Here is a 20,436-nt window from a genome sequence, read left to right on the forward strand (position 1 = left end):
TTTTGTGTTTTTTTTTTTAAAGGGAGGGTTTCTTGTATACCATGGGTAATGGATACATTTAAAAAAATTTAATCTGTGGTATAAGGGCTGTGAAAATAATTTTGACATTTCATTTTTACTTTTTTTTTTTTTAAAAGAAGCATCTCTACCATGGCATGCAGAATTCCTCCCTTTTGATGTCTGACTTTGTTTGTTTTTGCTGCTGTCATTTCTTTGGTGCTCTTGGAAGGGTGGGTCTGTTACCCATCCCATTATGGAAAGCCCTATTGTGCATTCATAATAGACTGGCTCACACTGGTAATCTTCTATCTTATACAGCTAACTCTGAATATTTTTATGTATATGGTAAAATATATAAGATAAAATATGTATACTGCAATATATATATAAGATAAAATATACTATACTAAGTGTACTATAAAATATATTATTACTTTTTAGTACCTATCTTATTAGCTTATAGATTTTACTATTATTTTTTTTTTTACCATAGTTATATTCTTTAACTGTGTACACAAGAAAATTCTATGGTTGTAAAAGGGAAAATAAAGTGTTAGGCCAAAAAAGGCTGATCAAAAAGATGTCAGCTCAAACCATTGTTTATAGGAGGAATCTGCAATACAGACTTCTCCTCTCCCACACAGACCATGTATCTGGTCATTGGTCAGAGGAAGCCTCGGTGGGGGGAAGGTCTTCAGAGTGCAGCCAGAAGGATGATGAGTAGTTACCATCTTTGTTCTGTTCATGCAAATTGTCTTCTCAGTCACTCCCTGTGTCGCTATTCATTTCTTAAGCAAATAGGTACTTACAGCTGAGGCGCTTCTGTCCTAGGGACACTTAGCCCTGGATGTCAGAGTAAATCATAAGGATAAGTCATCTCCAAATATTGAACCATTTAAAGCTAAAATTGTGCTTTAAAAAAAAGCAAGAAATCAGTGACAGGAGGTGATTCTGTATCTTTGGTGTTCAATTAAAAATGGCCTAAGTGTTCCAAGCAACTGTTAGGCAGATTTATCTAAAGTTATGTGAGTTATGTGCGAATATATATTCAGTCCCATCATCCATCCTGCTAACATCAGAGTGGCTACTGGGGGCAGGTCCAAAGTAGAACTAGACATGATTACTATACCGAAAGACCTTAAAATCTTAGAGTGGATGGAGTTGGGGAAGGAAGTGAGGACTGGAAAGGAGTTAGGGAAGGGAGAGCCCTGTTAATACCTGGTTAACAAAACAATGTTAGATATAATACGAACACAAGTATAAAAATGTGTAAGTGCTGATGAGAAATGATGTTTCATCAGTATGATCACTGTTCTTTTGCTCTACCTTTAAAAATATTGAGACCTGGCTTGTGTGGCTCAGTGGATTGAGCACCAGCCTGAGAACCAAAGGGTCAACAATTCAATTCCCAGTTAGAGCTCATGCCTGGGTTGCAGGCCAGGTCCCTGGTGGGGCGCATGAGAGGCAACTACACACTGATGTTCTCTCCCTCTCTCCTTCTTTTCCCCCCTTGCTCTAAAATAAATAAATAAATCTTTAAAAAAATATTGAGCAAATGCACACAAGGTAGAGTCCCATGTGTCATCTTACTGATTCGCTAGAAAAACTTGAGTGTTGTTGTTCTTCTCCAGCTCCTTATGCAGTCACTTCTTTCATTTTTTAAAAAATGATACAGATTATATTCTCTGCCATTTTCAGTCCTGTTTTTAATGAATAATATATTGCATATCAATACATGAAAGTTAAAGTAAGGCTTTTGATTCAGACTTAGAAACAAGAGAAATTAGATTCTTTGGAAAGCTAAATTTTTTAATTAATTCTTACAGATTAAAAATTGGGTAAAGTCCTGTACGAAATAATTTCTAGGTCAAGAAGTCCTTATTGTAATCTGACTTAATGTGCTCATATATAATAAAAAAAATGTGAAATATAATGGGAAACATATTAAGCAAACAACATTTTTTAAATTGGTGAGTCACAGAGACAGTTACTGGTCATGTAACCCCTGAGAACAGTCCAAGGAGAGGGAGCTGGGATAGATTTTTAGTGTTTCACTCCCAACAGCACATCCTTTTGAGGATGCAGAAGGTCCTTGAAATAGTTGGTTAATCCTTTTAACTCTCCTTTGTTCTGGGTCCATGCTTAACCAGCAGACAAGTAGCAGTGATTTCACTCTGTGAAGGAATTATGGATATTTTGCTGAATTGAATTGTTGGATTCAGCAACAGTTTTTTTATGTTGTCAATCATTCATTACACTTGGGATGTAGATATCTGTCTTAAGCCTTGGGTGGGTATGTGAGGAAGAGGAGAAGGAAGAGGAGGAGAAACCTGTTTTTGATGCCATGAGAATAAGGTGCAGCGAGGTTGAGGACCAGGCTTGGGATGTGGTAATGAACGTCATCCTGGAAGGCCATCTGGGGACAGCCAGCTTTTCCCTCAGGTGGTGTGTTCATAACCACCCTTTGCTAATTTCTACACATATGTGGTAAGCACTGACTCATGCTTTAATATTTTTGAGAGAAACCTTAAAAGAGTCTTCTCATTCCACTTGGTTCTTGTGTTAAACATTGATTTTGGTGTTATTAATAGCATACTATTACAATTCAGGAGCCTTATTAGTCAAGTAGTTTTATATATTTGAGAGGAAGTGCTAATTAACTTTGTCTGTATTTCCAAAGGAAATTTCTTTTTTTTATGTGTGTTTCTTTGTATAAATCTCTAGATATTTTTTACTTGTTTTGGGCTGCTCTGCATTCTTGCAGCTGGCACCTGGTCCCAAAAAATGTTTTCCACCACATGTAAGCTCAAGTATCTACCACTAACTGACAGAGGCTGAGTGCCCTAATTATTTATGGACAAGAATCTCAATTGTCTGAACTCTTTTCCTTCATTTAGTCCCATGAGTTTGTAGATCACCTGGAGGTTAGCTGTGGTCCAGGTGTCATATGATGATGGCAGAAATGATTGTGGCAATGTGGCTGTAGGCAGCTTCTTTACAGTCCAGGGAAGGACTAGTAACATGTGGAGTTCTTGTAAACTAAGAGGGGTGATTTTTATTAATTTCCATCCTTCAAATATGGATCCAGCATCAAGCAGGAGAAGAATTAGCAAATTCCTCCCAGAATAGGTTTTCATTCTTCTAGGATAGAGAGAATGCTGAGCTATGTGCATATTTCCAGTGTTATGAAGACATTAAGTACAAAGGTGTCTAAGTGGTTTGTTTACTGATTATCTTGACCACGCCAATTGCCACATGTCTCGACTTGTATCAAGCTCCTACTCCATATTATTACATATTTATGCAAAATTAGGTTTGGGGAGCTATATTTGAAACACATTGTCCCTTATAACTGAGTCTTTGAGAAAAGTCATAAACACACAATATGTAAAAAGAATAGAGAATTAATATCTTGGACTGTCCAACTTACCCAAAGTAAATTATTTACCAAAGATGTGTCAGTGATCAAACTATTCTAAGCATAGTAACAATATCATGAGGATACAGTGACTTTGTGAGCCCAAGAATGGACTTTTATCTTGTGAAGTGCCCTCTATGGGAGATATCTGAGAGTAGGTAACCTTGAACCCGACCAGTCAGTGAACTGCGTTGCCCTTGAGTAAGAAGTTGGTCTTAGTAAAATGGGCCAAATGTTATTTGAATGACCATTGAGAACAGTTAGTTTACCTCCTGGCTGGTATGGCTCAGTGGATTGATTGAATTCATGTGGGCCTGTGAACCAAAGGGTCATTGGTTGGATTCCCGTTGGGGCACACGCCTGGGTTGCGGGCCAGGTTCCCAGTTGGGGGCACACGAGAGGCAACCACACATTGATGGATGTTTTTCCCCCTCTCTTTTTCCCTCCCTTTTTCCCTCCCGTCCCCTCTAAAAATAAATAAAATCTTAAAAAAAATAAGTTAGTTTACTTGGCATGAAGTACAAGTGTCTCTTATTAGAAAATTGAGACTCCTGCTACTAAGGAGGGATATGTAAATCACTTAACATCACCAGATAGGTGATTTATTTTGAACTTTACTGTTCCAGTAACAAATGTTTAGGAGAAAGATGGCTGAGGAGTCCTTCCTTGGTCTGGTTTGTAGTGTGTGTATACATGTATGTGTGTGCATTGGTTTTTGAGGGGAGGTGGTGAACACTAAATTAGAAGTCCCAAAGGCCCCGAATTCCATCTTGATTCTGCTGTGACCTTCGGTAAGTCATTTAACTTCTAAGCCTTCATGCTCAATGACCAATAGAGGTGAAAGCACTATACAGTTTCCAACGGGCTATAAAAACTGCAAGACTGAATTATTAGCTCTGTTAACTACTGGGGTTAAATTGGCTCAGGAATAAAAATAAATTATGTTGGAATAAGTTTGAACCCCTCCACCTCAAAAAGTAGATAATTCTTCATGGTGCCAAAGGAACACCTCTAGAAAGCAAAGTTTTGTTTATTTTATAATGCCTAATCACCACTGTACTAACTTCATTCCTATCTCTTTTTAACGCTGCCTTAGTATACGTTCCATTCAACATTCAATTAGCATGCCTGCTATGAGGTAAAGTATATTTTTACAAAATGCAGTTGGTTTTCTGTTTTTCTTATTCTTTATGGAGATGATTACTTGAGCTGTTTTGAAGTGTAGGTATCTTGAGTTCTAAACAAGGTACATGTTTAACACTGGATCATTTTTCATCTGCTCTTCCCATAATGTTAGGGTGGGTGCAAGAGTTCCATTAAATGTTGTGATTTAAAAAAAGAAAATTATTGTTTTATTTTGTAAATCTATTGTTTTGTATCTGAAATCTGTTTCATTGATAATGTGACCATAACTCATCTAATAAACCTGCTCTTTACGGCTAGAGGTGCCCTGGACCTCTGTCCGCAGTAACTTACCACAATAGCCTTTCTCCACCCTCCCATTTCCAGGTCCCTCATCCCATTGTGATGTTTGGAGCCACCTGTGATTTAATTCTTCTGTCCTCTTTCATCAAGAAGCATTTGCAAATGGTTCCTGTTATAACCTCATCTACCTCTCTAGAGACGCAGGCAGAGGGTCCCTAACAGTGTATTTGGCTTAAATGTCAGTGTAGAACAGAACCACCTGGAGGGCTTGTTAAAAGTCCCATGCTTGCTACCCTTCCATCTAGTTTCTGATTTTGTTGGCGTGGGGTGGGACCTGAGAATCAGTATTGTGAACAGCTTCCTGAGAGCATTGTGATGCAGCTGGTCCGAGGACCACACTTCGGGAATGGCTGCCCATCATCACTGGGAGGGGGGGAGCCCCTGTTCTCATTCTCACTTTTTTCATCTTGGTAGCAGGAAGGATATTCAAGGTTGGGCTGATGGTATAAAAACTTCAGACACCCCGATGGGATCAGTGTAGGCACTCTGAACCTCTTTGATGAATGTGGGTTAATGTGAAGGTGTGGAAGAGGCTTTCCATGGGCTCAGAGAGCTTGTGTCAGTGGGGCAGCTTTGTGAAGAGGCTGAGCCACGTTTTTGTACTCCTTCCTTCGTCTTTTTTTCCCTATTAGGAAGCCCCCTGGGAACCTGATTCTTGTTATGGGACCTCTTCTGTTCTACTTGTTCTGATTGGTGATGTAGGTTCATGTAGGAATTGTACCAGGCAACAAGTGAACCTAAACATGTGTTCTAGAGCATGGTATCTTAACAAAAATTAAACTGACCTAATAGTGGCATTTTCTGGCACTGTGACAAGTTGGTTGGGGAAGTAACAGAATTGATGTTACCTGACTTGTTTTCTTGTCACACAGGTACTTGACAGTTTTCTATATTTATATGTCTAAAACTGGCTCTATTCATGGGATCAAAAGCATCGTTGTAGAAATCTTAGGTCAGAAGTGGATAATCTTATATAATGCATATTTGCATGTATGCCCACACACCTGTGGTATAGGTAAATACATCTGTTCTTTTGCTGACAGTAACAGTTAAGAGGAATACAATCAACTAATGATGTTTTTAAAATCGGTCGGGTTATTTTTCAGTGTTCATGATTTTACTGTTTCTTTTTCTCTCTCCACAGAAACTCTCCAACTTTCAAATCATTTGAAGAAAAGGTTGAAAACTTAAAGGCAAGTAGACAGGTGAACAGGGTCTTTGTGTTATCTTCTTTAGTGTCTGAACTTTCTTTGTTGTGGGTCAATTACTCAAATTACTATCTCCTTCTAAAATAAGAACTTTAATAATTTTATTCTTTACATGATTAATGGACATTTAAGGTGATCAATTTTTAATCAGTTTTTTTTTACTGTATGTTGTAGCATGGAAGTAGTATTCTAAGTGCTGAAAAGAAATGCATGATTTAAAAAACAATCTTACTTTAGAAGCCTGTGATGCTTTTAGCATTATGCATCTCAAGTACTTTTGTAATTGGATAACATTTAATATAAATTTTATTGTAGAAAATAAAAAATATAGGAAAATACAAAAATAAAACAGAAAAATTGGTCCTACCACCCAGAGTGCTATATGTATACAAGATTGCTAATATGGTTTTTAAAAAAGAATTAACCATACATCATAAACATCTTTTATATTGTTTAGTATTCTTTCTCAATATTATTGTAATGGTTGCTTACATATGCCTTATAATGGATATTGTTTGTTCAGTACTCAATTATTGGACATTCTTAAGATGATGATGATACTATGGTGATCATCACTGATGATTCAGTTTTATTTTTTGATTGCTTTGATTTCAGTGAAAGTGGACATTTTCCCATAATGATTAGCTTTATTAACTTGTAAATTATATTATCTTCAAGATTATATTCAAAATTTTAAAGACATCCATTCTTAGGATCACAAGTCACCAGAATGGTTATTTAGTTCCCATCCACTGCCTAGTCTTCTCTACAGAGTTTGGGCAAAGCCCATATGTTCATTTCTTCCAAAACTAATTCTGATAATTATGGTGAATATTTTTTAAGAGTTAAAATGAATATCTTAAATGTTTTATATAAATCAACTTAAAAACAAATATTCAGATTTAGTTTTTCAGAACTATGATGTAGTCCCTTATTTTTAAATTACAGAAGCAGGGTCTGCTTATGGAGAGAAAACCAAACACTGTTAGGTTGTAATCCAGGCCAAAGGTGATGGAAAATTAAGGTAGTACCAATGGGACAAAGTCAAGAGATGTTTAGAATTTAGAAACAACAGACAAAAGGTAGTGATTGATCAGATATGGAACAAGACAGGAACAGATCGCCAGATCACAATTACTCCCAGGTGCCTGAGGAGTTGTCTTAGACATGTTGAATTATAAGAAGTCTTAACATTTTTTTATGGTCAGGGAATGTGTCTTAATAGATTAATGTACAGTGGATACAAGCTATTCACATTTTCCAAAGATTTTGGATCAAAGACCAAAAGGGAGTGAGAAGGGAAATTTCAGCTAGATTCCAGTTGTTAATGAGTCTCTGGCCAGAGCAGGGTCAAGTTAAACCCACTGTGAGTTGTATCTTGGTCACTGATTGGTTTCTCAATATAGTCACTTCCCTGTTGTTCAGTAAGGAGATGTAACATAGATACATCAGTGTTATTGAGGATGAAGTGACATGTGTAAGGGCTTCGAAAGTATAAAATATTGTATAAATGTATTCATTGCGACACATTTATTGACCCAGTTTCTGGCCAGGTAAGTTGTAGTAGTACATCACACTATACAATGTGTAGGGGGCACCTAGAGGTCGTGTTAAAGTGCAGATTTCAGTTCGGTAGATGAAGGTTGGGAGGTAAGGCTGAGATTCTGTATTTCTAACAAGCTCCCAAGTGATGTCTGCATCCTTGGGCCACACTCTTAACTAGCAGTGGGTTAGAAAGCTGACACTGTAACTAGGGAAGATAGGTATGTTCCTTTCCTTTGTTGTAGTCAGTCATATATGTGAATGAGTGTTGCTGAATGCACAATTTGATGGACTACAAAGTGTCATCCAAATAGAGAATTCAACTCACATTTTAGAATAGGCCTTTCAGAGTTCTTCAGACAGATTTCCCTGTGAAGAACAATCAGCAGATAGGGGAAAAAAGGAAGAGAGGCAGAATCTACAAACCTGAGTATGTCAGCAGTGAAGACTACGAGTTTTTCTTTGAACTGCATTGAACACTGCAATAGTACTAAACTCCCAATGTGTAAAATAACTAACCACTGAGCTATTGGGTTCCTGATATGTTCTCCAAAGCAAAAATTTGAGTTACTTTGTGCAGATTTAGTTAAATGTATGTTTCATGATGTCTTTTTTCTCTCTGAACTTTCTAAAAAGTCTAAAGTAGGAGGGAACAAGCCTGCCGGTGGTGATTTTGGAGAAGTCTTGAATTCAACTGCCAATGCTAGCACCACAGCCACAGAACCTCTTCCAGAACAGACTCGGGAGGGCCCGTGAGGTCCTGCCTTTGTTCTGCTACCCACTGCCAGATGCTGCCTGCGAGACCCAAGCACATCTTGTCAATGTTCATTGCTGTGAATTCCCACCCCATGCGCTTTTATTTAGCCTTACATATTTCTTTGACCAAATAGTCTGTGGATTGAACAAAATAAAAATATCTTCACCTCTGTACCTGGGAAACACCCTTCAATATGCATTTCAGGCCCTTTATTTAGGAAGCACCATTACAAAAACATGTGTAGTATACCTGGGGACCCTCACTAAAATGAACTGAATGGCAGCAAGTTATCATAATGGTTTTCCTACTTTACCGAATTGCTCTGGATCAGGGATGCCAATTTGATCTTCGTTTCTACGTGATTTTTTTCCCCCCTCCTTTTGGTACCTCTGTATATTTGATTTCTAACTGAAATTTTTCCTTTAAATTTTCTGAATCCTGGTTATTCAGAGTCTTGGCATAATTTTCTTTACCTCCAAGGGAAGAAATACCAGCTACAAAAATTATTTTTGAGTAGACACTGTTTTGGTATAAGGTCATCTTATATCTTGGGTGTCTGAAGACACCAGACTAAGTAAATCAGCCCTACATCCCACTTATTAGAGTTCTGTAAGTGAAAGTATGTACAGTAATTCAAACTCTTTAGTGACTGGAGAGTGGACCCTTCACATCCTTGTCACCATTTGTGAAAGTAATCATTTCAATGTTCGGTTCTTATGCCACTTACATCAACCTATTTTTCACCAGATTAAATTTGAGTTTTAGAGTAAATTGCATATTTACTTTGAATCGAGCATGTTGTATTATCAATAGGTTGAAATAGGAACACTCTCATCAAATATTCAATTCAAAAGCTGGAAAGTTTTTAGATCTAGTTATAGATAAAAATGTTAAAATCAATCACATTAGGGGAAACATCCCTGTCTTCATTTAGTTCATTTAGCACCATTTAAAAATAAGAAGCACACAGACTAATTTAACTTGAAAAAATTTTATACGGAGGGGTTGGTGATAACTCCAGAGGATTTAATGCATTAATAAAAATCAACTCATTTTCTACTTACATGTTTTCAATGTGTTAAAAATTATCGAATGATTCTGCAGACATTGCCCCCTACTTCAAAAACTGAGTATCAGGGCAAATGCACCAAAGCTTTTGGAAATCTCTGCATTGAGGCAATGGTGCTCTATTAATTCTAATAGTTACTTATTCATCACTACTACCTTTTCTTTATGCTGTGTATTGTTATGCCTACAATGCTGTCTATTTGTTATTTATCAAATTGTGATTGTTTTATATTATTGTTTATGCCAAACGTTAATTGCCAAGCTTGGAGTGACCTAAAGCATTCGTATAAAGCATGACTAGATTTACTTCAGCATAAATTATCTTAGGAAAACCACATTTGGAAATGCAGTGTTGACAGCTATAAAATAACAAGCTGTCTTTTATTATTAGAGCTTTCGTCAGCACTTTGGATGCAACTTAAGCTCTGCTCTATTACGTGTGAAAAGCTTAATGAATTCTGTACACCAATAGGATAGGTCTCAATATTTATATTATTATGAGACCAATGGTCTGGAAACAGCTAATTGTATTAGTGGGTATCTATGCCATTTAAAAAAAGAGGTGGCTTTTTTTTTTTAACCATCTGCTTTAAATCATTGCACATATTATAAATTATTTTCTTATAGAGGATTTTAAGGCAAGGGTCATTGAAGCATTGTCCCAGAGGAGTGGATTTGTTGGTTTTTTTTTTTTTAATAGATATATTGTGGTTACTCAGCATAAACTGTTAAGTTAGTTTTCTATCAACTGTCATATTTCGGTTTTTTAACAAAATAACTTTTCATCATTGTTTCCTAAGCATCCTGCCATTACTGTCTCTTCAACAAGGCAAAAATGGAGTAAGATGGCAGTTTAGTTAAGTGAATTATCCTCAAGTCTCTATCTTATGGGGAGAAGTGATAGAAATAAGGGTGGAAAATGGGATTGGGTGTATATGGGTATTGAGATGGCTGTGAAAGAAGAAATCAGAATCACTACATTTAATCTAAAAATGACTTAATCTACAGCACAGTAAATTGCCCCTTAAAAGTAGTCAAATGTAGAGGGAGGATGAATTTATAAAATAGATGTGGATTTAGAAAAATTATTCAAAATGATCTTTGTGGAAGATTCAATGTTATGAACTTACAGTTCTATTGTTTTGTCACTTTAAGAAAACAGCAATTTGAGAGCAAATCTCAGATATTCGAGGACTCAAGAAGCATCAGAGAATAAAATAACCCCTGAAATTGTCTTCTCCATACAAAGGAATGTCCTTGGTTCATAGAGTTTGTGGGAAATAAAGCAGGAATTCTTATACTTTTGAGACCAAAGTAATCAATGGAAGTGAGAACTCACTGGATTATCATCTTAGTAACTCAAAGAAACAAAATAGAGAAAAAGCATGTTTAACTTGGAATCACTATTTCTGGGTCTGTTAAGAAATGCACAGTGTATTTCTCTTTTGTATAGTATTTGTAAACAATAAATATTATATAATTTGGGTATGGGTCTTTTTCTATGTATTACCTATCTGTTGAGGAAAAATGTAACTTTTCTCAGGCCCTTCCATGTCCTAGACATAGAAAAAACCATAAGCAGCTATCAAACAAAACAATCAGTGTATCAAACAAAAAAGGCCCTGACTGGTGTGCTTCGGTTGGGCCATGTCCTGCAAAGTGAAAGGTTACTGGTTTGATTCCAGGTCAGGTTCATCCCTGGTCAGGGAGTATTTGAGAGGCAGCTGATTAATGTTTCTCTCCCTCTCTAAAAATAAATAAAATCTTTTTAAAAACCAAAAACAAAACAGAATGCTATATGCTGACCACTCAGAGGCATCTTCAGTATGTGTTGTGTCAGAGGCGATGCTGCATAAGGTCCTATGTCACAATCACATTTTTTTTAAAGCAGTTTTATTGAGATTTAATTGAAATACAAAAATGGCTCAAATTTGAAGCCATTTCAACATATTTTTCAACATATTTATATACCCATGAAACCATCACAACAATCAACATATCCATTGTCCCATTCACCGGTTTCCTTATGCCCTTTTGTAATCACTCCCTCCTGCCCCTCTTCTACTTATCTCATCTGCTCTCACTCTAGTTTGCATTTTCTAAAATTCTATATAAACTCAATCATATTGTATACATTTCTTTATAGCTCTTAAAACCGAAATGAAAAACCAGATTTTGCCCTTAGTAAAAAGACATCTGGCCATTAGTGACTATCCCATTGTATCAATTACAGAGACCATGTTGGGTGACAGTTAAGAAAGCATTATCACTTTTAAGTAAACTTGCAAACCTTAGATTTCACAATTTTCCTATTCTGAAATAAAAATAATCCAAAATAACTATTTGTAAGCCATAGGAGGGCAGGGCCTGCATATGCCTGTTATGTGCCAGGATTTCATATATAAATAAATGCTAGAGGTCAACTAAAATTCTTGCCAACTCTCATATGCAATTTTGATATTACTTAATGAGCTGGCTAGTAGTGATTATTTTATTGTTGTGGTGTTCCTAGAACAATTTTGTTGTTTGAATATTTTAGGTATGTAGTATCTTTCACTTTAACACTCTCCATTTCAATGTGCTTTAAAGTTTCCCCCTTGGATTTTAGGCTTGAGTCTCTGGTCTTATTTTCCAGTTTGACTATTTTCTGGTATTCCTTTCTTCCAAGTCCTTAAATGTAATTGCCTATCCTCACTCATCTTCTATGGGTTTGGCCAAAAAGTTCATTTGTTTTTTTCCTTAAGATGGTTCTGGTAGTGCTTAGTTGTCTTGATCTTTGTTTGAAACAATTTTGTTAGATTGTACTTGCAACAGCTGTCAAATCAACATGCATTTTTAAACAGCTTACCAAAATAGGTGAATTTTTGTGTAGCCATTTTTAATAATGAAGATAGAAGAAAATACCCAACATTTTCAACATGTTACTCTTTATTATTTCAATAAAGGTAAATATGCAACTGAAATGCAAAGATTTGTGCAGTGTATGGAGAAGGTGCCATGGTGATCAAACATGTCAAAAGTGGTTTGTGAAGTTTCGTGCTGAGATTTCTCACTAGACAAGGCTCCACAGTGGGGTAGACCAGTTGAAGTTGACAGTGATCAAACTGAGACATTGAGAGCGATCAACATTCTTCCATGACTGGCCGGAGACAGCCAACATACTGAAAATACCCAAATCAATAAAGTTATTGATGAAAATGAAAAATGTCTTTTATAGAAAAAACTAAATGGACTTTTTGGCCAACCCAATACATATGTTATCATTAATCTTGTTGATCTCTTTGGCTGCAAAGACTCTTTACAGTGATACTAGTATCTCTCTAATGTACGGCTAGCCCTATCCTTTTTTCCAGGTTTTCATGCATGCTTGAGTGGCATGAATTTCTAGTCACCTGGTCACCTCCATCTAAGCCTCTTGGTTTCATTATTTATTGAGCTTTCAGTAGGTGTTGGGCATTGTGCAATACACTCATTTCCTTTAGTATTTTACTCAAGGGTGTGGCAGTGTCACCTTTTTTAACATTTTTATTATTTCATTTTTAGAGAGAGGGAAAGAAACATTGATCTGTTGTCTCTTGTATGCCCCCAACCAGGAACCAAACCTGCAATCCAAGCATGTACCCTGAGCCAGAAAGGAACCAGCTATTTTTTGCTTTGTGGGACGATGCCTAACCAACTTAGCCACACCAGTCATGGCAGTGTCACCTTTTTATAGATGAGCTCACAGGCAGGCAATGTAAAGCCAGGACTTGAACTATTCTCTATTAACTTTCCTTGCCATCAGCCATTACTAATGTTTTTACAAAGCATACTAACAATTTGCAAGCTATAAGGGAAAAAAAAGAGTCCTGTTAAAGAAGGAGTGGTTCAAGGGGTAGAGCAGGATCAGAATCCCTAAGATGCCATGAAGAGGTTAAAACAATGCACTAGAGCTGACATTAGTCAGTGACTGAATAGGCAAGGACAGTGTGTGGCTATCTCCTTGCTGATTTGGCCAGTCCTCTACAGTTCCTCTCATTCGATGCTTCTGATGCTCTACCAAAGGCAGGTAACTTAGCAAACCTGAATTCAATTGGCATGAACTCACTCATATATTAAAAACTTGAGGATCAGTCTCAAAATGCCTGTTGTCACAATCTTCTAGAAATTTATCTGGCTGAGGCAGGAAAGGAACATAATAAATCTATCGAATTTAAGAGCTGGGATATGACTAATCCCACTTATCCTGTAGATACTGATGTAGTTCAGTTTACACACACTTCCTTAAATTTAACACAGGGTCTAATAACTTGGTTTTTACAAGTAAGGAAACAAATTAACATTAAATTGGCTTGCCTGGGGTCAGGATTAGAATCAGGACTAGACTTGAGTGTTCTTAAGGTCACAGGCCAATGCTTGTTATAATTTACCACACTTTTCCCTGAAGGGAAGACGGAAGTAGCAACAGCCATATAGAATAATGCAAAAATGTCTTACCCAAGACTTCAGTAATGATCAAGGAAAATAAATGGTTTAAGTGCTAAGAAGGAAGAACTTACCTAGGGTAGAATTTATCTTAAGCCCATTACTGAATTTGTAAGGATTATCTTAGAGTTGGCTAATAAGAAATCTGTAAGCATGTGATTTATACAATTATGCACCATTCAAAGGTTAGTGTATTTTCTAGTGGTCTGTATTTTGTCTGAATATACAACTGAGAAGAACATGAACACATTATTAAAATAGGAGTTGTGGTCATACATAAAAATCCCTTCTGTCAAAGTACTTGTAAATGAATTGGAAAAGGTACTTGCCACCTCCCCCACAAAGAACTAATTACATATAAATAATCGCATAACTAATATAAAATTGATGAGTAGAAGATGGGTGGACAGTTTAATCGCAAAACTTCCTCAAGTATGGTGTTATGCTCAGTTTTGAAGAGTGTCGGCAAATTCTGGGAATTAACATTTGGAAAAAAAGAAAAGTGAACGGGGGCGGGGGAGCTCTGGTATTGCTTGTTTAGGCACATTAGGAAATCTCTCAATTGCCTGAAAGATTATAGATAGGAAGAGGTGACAAACACATCTCGGAAATATTAGTATTTTTGTAATGTGGGTAGACTGAAGGGAGAAAAGGCAAAACCAAGCTGAATCCAGGATTTCACAAATGTCTGAATCGGTGTCAACCATCCAATAGCAAAATACTTGCCCTTACAGAATTTACCAAGTCGGGGGAGCAGCTGAACAAAATTACAGTAGTCAACTATATGGCATATTAAGAAGTGCAAATAGCGTGCATGATAGTATTTTTGGTTCCAACAAACACCTGAAAAGCGGTAGGGGAAGAGTCTTGCGCCCATCCGGGGCACAGGCGAAGGCGGCGGGACCAGCCAGTACAGAACTTACAATAGGACAAGGCCCACAGGATGCCTGAGAGGGAGAAATTCCTGGGATGAAAAACGCTTTCCACGCTAAACGAAGCGGATGTCCGCCAGAAGTGACCGTTAATCACCGACTTAAGTCTTCCAATGCTACCTATCTCCCTTCTAACTCCCCGCGCGCCCAGTCTGCACCACTCAGGCGGACGTTTAGTGCTTCGCAGCAAGTGGGAGGAGCTTCTGTTGCTCCACCCGTAACCAGCACGCTGACGGAGAGGTTAAAGGTCAAAGGTTTTAGCTGAAGCCGTAATGGCGGCGCTATGTCGGACCAGTGCCGTGACTTCCAAGGTTCATTTCCTGCGTTTGCACCTCTTCTCTCGGCCCTGCCGAGGCGTAGGCACTGAGAGTGGCTCCAGGGGCGACAATTCTGAGTCCACAGAGTGTAGAACGCGCCCTGGCGGCTTTGCGAGCGCCCTAGCGCGGCACTCGGAGCTTCAGCGCAAAGAGGAAGTCCGGCGGACGAGGGTGAGACGCGGATGCTGTGCCAGAAACGCGGCAGGCGGGGCAGGGAGTAGGGCGGAGCCGGCGTGGGGGGGTGCGGCCCAGAGTCGGGGGCGGGCCCTTGACTTAGGCGGTGGAGCCGGGAATCGGGGCGGAGCCTGGTCTTGAGCATTTGGGCTGAGGTACTGGGGCGTGGCGTGCCTTAGTGAGTGAAATGCGGCCCCGGCCTCTTGGCCCACGAGCTACTTGGAACGGGGCGCGTGGTTATTGTTTTTCCTCCTTTTGTTGTGTATTTGTGCGGCATTTACGTGCTGGACCTGCCGTATCCACACTCTTTTGTTCTTGGCTTTTTGAGGCGATGGCGGGCGAGTCCTGGACTCGAGGCGAATGAGACTCACACCGAAGAGGCTGGGCTCGTTTTAGACTGTAGCTCTAGCGTGGTGCTTAGTGCCTGCCGTGCAAGTTTCATGTTCGTTAATTCAGGAGCTAGGTAAATGAGAGAATTTCTGTCTCTGTGAACTTTAGCAAAACAATATAACCTAATAGTGTGCCTCACTTCTCTGTAGATGACTTTAAAAAATTCCCATGTGATTCAGGCAATACTTTTATAAAATAAAATAGAATTAGTAGATAAAAGAAATGGAAGAAATAGACATAAACCCGAGCCAGATTTTTAAAAATTATTAGATTCAGCAAACGTGAAATTGGATGTCTGGCAATACTAAGTTGCATGAAAACAAACTCAGTTTCTCTCCTTGTCTCTTTGGGGACCAGTACCAAACAGTTCACAGACTGGTAGTGTCCTGGATTACAAAAGAAAAAAGAAAAAAAAATTCTGCTTGGCATCCAGCACAGTGCTTGACCCTTAGTAGGCTCTCAGTAAATGTTTGCCAAGGGGGTGAATGAATGAATTGTACACGTAGTGCATATTTGCACTTCAAAAACAGTTTTAAAGTGAAAAATAGTGCAGGTTTGAGCATATCAGTTGTGACGTCATCCAGAATAATAATTGATCAAAAGCAATTATAAGAGTAATAAGATAAAGGAAAATACTTTTGATTTTAATGTTAATTGGAAATTTTCAGTGCTTTTCTGACTTAGTATATATATGATGAGAAATATGAAGTTATTAGGTGTTGATAGAGATTCAATTTTGTGAAAGAAACCTTCACTTTATTTTTTAAAAAGATCCTCATCTGAGGATATTTTTATTGATTTTAGAGAGAGAGGAAGGGGAGAGAGAGAGACATCAATGTGAGGAAGAAATATCGAAATATTGATAGGTTGCCTCCTGTGCCTGCCTGACTTGGGGTGGAACTTGCAACCTAGGTATGAGCCCTGACCAGGGATGAAACCTGCAACCTTTTGCTGTATGGGATAATGCTCCAACTAAGCCACCCAGCCAGGGATTCACTTTACTTTTTGAAGTTTCTGGTGCTGTTTAATTGAAAAGTATCGTAAGGATGAATAAAGTTCATTTTATCGTGTGCTCAGGAGTTTTGAAAAAATTTAATTTTACAAAGCAATATTTGCTTGCTTTAAAAAATTTAAAGAGCACTGAAGGTTATTATGGGAAATGTAAAAGTTCTCTTTTTTCCTCATTTTCTCAAGACTGGAGGGTATATTTTTATAAAGTGGTAACTTTCAGAGATTTTATATATGCATATATAAATATAAGCTAATTAGGTACAAGTAATTATACTTAAAAACTCACAAACTGGTTGGTAAGTTTTGAAATACATTATTAGTGTTTCAGAGTGTAAGCTCTGGGGTCAGTGTTGGTTTCAATTATGGTTCTTACTGGATGTCTGTACCCGTTGATTTTATTCTTATCCTTGAAGTGCCGACTTGTGTGTCTGTATGTACACCTCAGAAATAAGTGATAGTCAGCAAGAGCCACGCAAGTTATCCTTAAAAGGAACTTTTCTCTTCAGGTAGGAATTTAATCAAGGGCAGTTCATGAATTTTTTATCTCAAATTTTTGTAAGGTTACTAATTAAGAGAATGTCAAGTTTAAATGACATGAAATATACCATTGTTCTGTGTGGAGGGGTGCCCTCTTCCCATGCTGACTTACCGACTTTTCTTTTCCTTTGCTTCATTACCTTTAATATTGATGTACAAATCTGTTCAACTAGTTTCCTGCCCAAACCCCCACCCCACCCCTGCCAGGGTAGGGACCATGTTCTTTTCATTTCTGTAACCAGCATAACATGTATGGAGGACTAGTAAAAAATATATAGTGTAAGTGTGTTAACCTTTGTCTCTTTTTAAAAATTAAAAAAAAAAAATTTAAAACCTTTAATCCTTTTAGGTTGTTAGAGACTTGTAGAACCTGATAGGGTGATTGGGAGCTGTGCTGTATAGCTGATCACCCATTTTATAGCCACAAGGTGGCAATAGTTGAGCAAAGAATTGGTTTTCTACTTTATGAGTATTATTATTTCTTAAGGGTACAGGGTGGCATGTTACTCTTCAGCACAGTGAGAAAAATGATTTGCAAGAGTTTTTAAGGCCACACAATAGCACATTTTATTATTTTAAGGTGGAGAATAACATTTTATTTATCTATATAGAATATTGATGTTACAAGGCAGTTTATAGTTTCATTTTAGTGATATATTAAATAGATTTTATGCAAATATTTTTAAAATGTTAATTTTCACTTTTTCATGAATACTTTTATTGGTATTTTTTTATTCCAAAATGCTGGAATACTCCAGACCACAGAATATTTAAACATATTTTATATTTTCAGAATACTGGGAAAACCCAAAAATACAGCTTATTTAATGGATTTGTTTCATGATAAGCAGGAAAAAGTCTCATATCTTTAATATTATTTTTAAGTATGCTAAATTAATATAGTAGTAATATCATATAATTTTATTTAACACTGTTTTCATAGAAGTCAGTTAAAAATTATACCCGTATTTTAAAAACTAATATGTAAAGGAATGTTGAAATCATTCTTGGTTTTAACCATGATGCTCCTGGTTTTACATTAGAGAATTCTAGGAGCATTATTTCTGAGTTTGTAATAAAAATCTTCTGAAATCTTCAGTTTCACAGTGCAATCTAGCATTTTCAGAGCATGTTTAAAGGAAATGACCAGTTAATATAAAAACAGTGAAGGAGTATATTAAAGTAGATATAAATCTCTAGGAAAAGTAAGCTTTTATCAACACCAATAAAATGCTTATAAATAATAGTACACCTTTCTAAAGGAAAAGAGGAAAATATTCTGCGTGTATTTATTTCATGGGTGGTCATATGATTTTATTATAAGCAATCAGACTCTTACGACTTCTCAGGTCAGCATTAGCTTTCACTACTTATATATCTTTTTTAAGTCTTGCTTTTGCTCGTTACCCTCACTCCCTTTTTCATTTTACTTTTTATTTTACTTTGGATTTTATTTTACTTTGTTTTTTCTAAGATTATATTAAATTTTTCTTTTAATTACATTAAATTTTGTAACACGATTAAAACTCTCAAGTTTATTTTGATTGGCATTAAATAACAGGAAAGAAAGGAAATTAACATTTAAGTGGAGCCTGGTTTGTAGGGATTTGGGCATAAAATTCAACAGTGTTGATTCAATTTAAAGCTTTGGAAACTGGTGTTCACAACGGACAGAGAATGAATGGTAGATGCCCCATCCAGGAGTAGATGACTCAACAAGTCCTCTGGCCTAGTTGAGATGTTGCGTTCTCCCAAAGGAAATAAGTGCACACAGAGGCAGAGAGTAAAGATTTTAGAGAAATTAAAACTTATAGTACTTTCATATAAAAACTTGTACACAAAAGTTCTTAGCAGCTTTACAAGGAATAGCCCAAACTGGAAACAGCACAAATGTCCTTAAGTTGAAAAATGGTTAGACAAACTTTGATCCATCTGTACCATGGAATATTACTTAGCAATAGAAAGGAACAAGCAATTGATACACATCAACTTGAATGACTCTCAAGGGAATCATACTAAGTGGAAACAGCCAGTCCCAAAGGGTTATGTATTGTACCATGTGATTCCATTTGAATAACATTCTTGAAATGACAGAATCATAAAGATGGGGAACAGATCAGAAGTTGCTAAATGTTAGAGATGAGGTGGGCAGGAGGGAGATGGAGAGCCGTAAAAGGACAACACAACGGGTCCTTATGGTGCTGGAACTGTCCTGCAACTGGACTGTGGTGAATACAGGGACCTCCACATGTGATAAAGTTGTACAAAAACTGGTGAAATCAGTTTCCTGTGTCTTATAAGATGTTACCATGGGGACTACTGGGTAAACGGTGATATATTATTTATTATAATTGAATATGTATTTACAATGGTATCAAAATAGAAAGTTTAATTTAAAAAAAATAATTTCATTAGTCTGGGAGGTCCAGCACTAGAAAGACCAGTGAATTCCATAAGCATGAGCCCATTATCCCACATCATTTCCTGTAAAATGATTTCTTTCGTTAAAAGCAGTGCTGTGTGGAGTACTGTAACAACAAATGTAAAATTTCCTAAGTTTATGGATAGTGGTTTTGGTAAAGCTTTGTGGGCAGGGAAGGTAAATCCATACTCATAGTATCTATTTCAGCGATAATAGATCGATTTAGAATGGTTCTGTATAATCAGCTGGCTGATTCTTCCAGGGAGTGATGTTATATTCGAAGCTTAGTACTGGTCTCTGCTCTTGGCACATTGCTCTATAGCAGTGTTGGTAGCCAGATCAACCTGGGCAAGTAGAAGTCAGTGTTTCTGAATCCATACATAAGCTCCATCCCACAAAAAGTCAGGGTCCTATTGCCATGGTGATATTTCTAGTTGACTGGTGGTCTGGAACATGTTGAGATACCCCTCTGACTACTAAGACAGAAGCACATCTCTGTTGCCATGGCCATTTTATTCTTGAATCCATTTGCCAGGGGCAGGACTGGCTAGGGAAAGAGGTTGGCTGATGCTCACGGGACTGGTTATTTGTTACCTGGTTATTAAGATTCCTTTCTGCTGAAGAAATCATTCACATGTGACTCATTTATTTTCTCTGTGTCCATTCAGACAGGTCTATTTACATATCTTTCCCTGACCTTCTTGTCATCTG

At 37.2% G+C, this 20,436-nt stretch overlaps 1 protein-coding gene across 7 annotated transcripts in view; it reads left to right on the top strand.

Annotated features, from left to right (window-relative positions):
- Positions 1–20,436, top strand: part of LOC129088273 (hairy/enhancer-of-split related with YRPW motif protein 1) — a 315,682-nt gene that overhangs the window by 103,033 nt on the left and 192,213 nt on the right. For 2 of the 7 annotated variants that reach the window (XM_054595532.1, XM_054595529.1), the window contains exons 5-6: positions 6,048–6,108; positions 8,290–8,580. In XM_054595532.1, coding sequence (XP_054451507.1) covers positions 6,048–6,108; positions 8,290–8,409 — 181 coding nt within the window. In that variant the 3' untranslated portion in view covers positions 8,410–8,580. Of the gene's footprint in view, positions 1–4,514; positions 4,557–6,047; positions 6,109–8,289; positions 15,363–20,436 lie in introns of those variants that run through there. The other 5 variants (XM_054595533.1, XM_054595530.1, XM_054595527.1 and 2 more) reach the window with 5 other exon arrangements.

This window comes from Pteronotus mesoamericanus, unplaced genomic scaffold, assembly GCF_021234165.1.
Source record: "Pteronotus mesoamericanus isolate MK-2021 breed Mesoamerican mustached bat unplaced genomic scaffold, CSHL_Meso_final scaffold_54, whole genome shotgun sequence".
NCBI classification, from domain to species: Eukaryota; Metazoa; Chordata; class Mammalia; order Chiroptera; family Mormoopidae; genus Pteronotus; species Pteronotus mesoamericanus.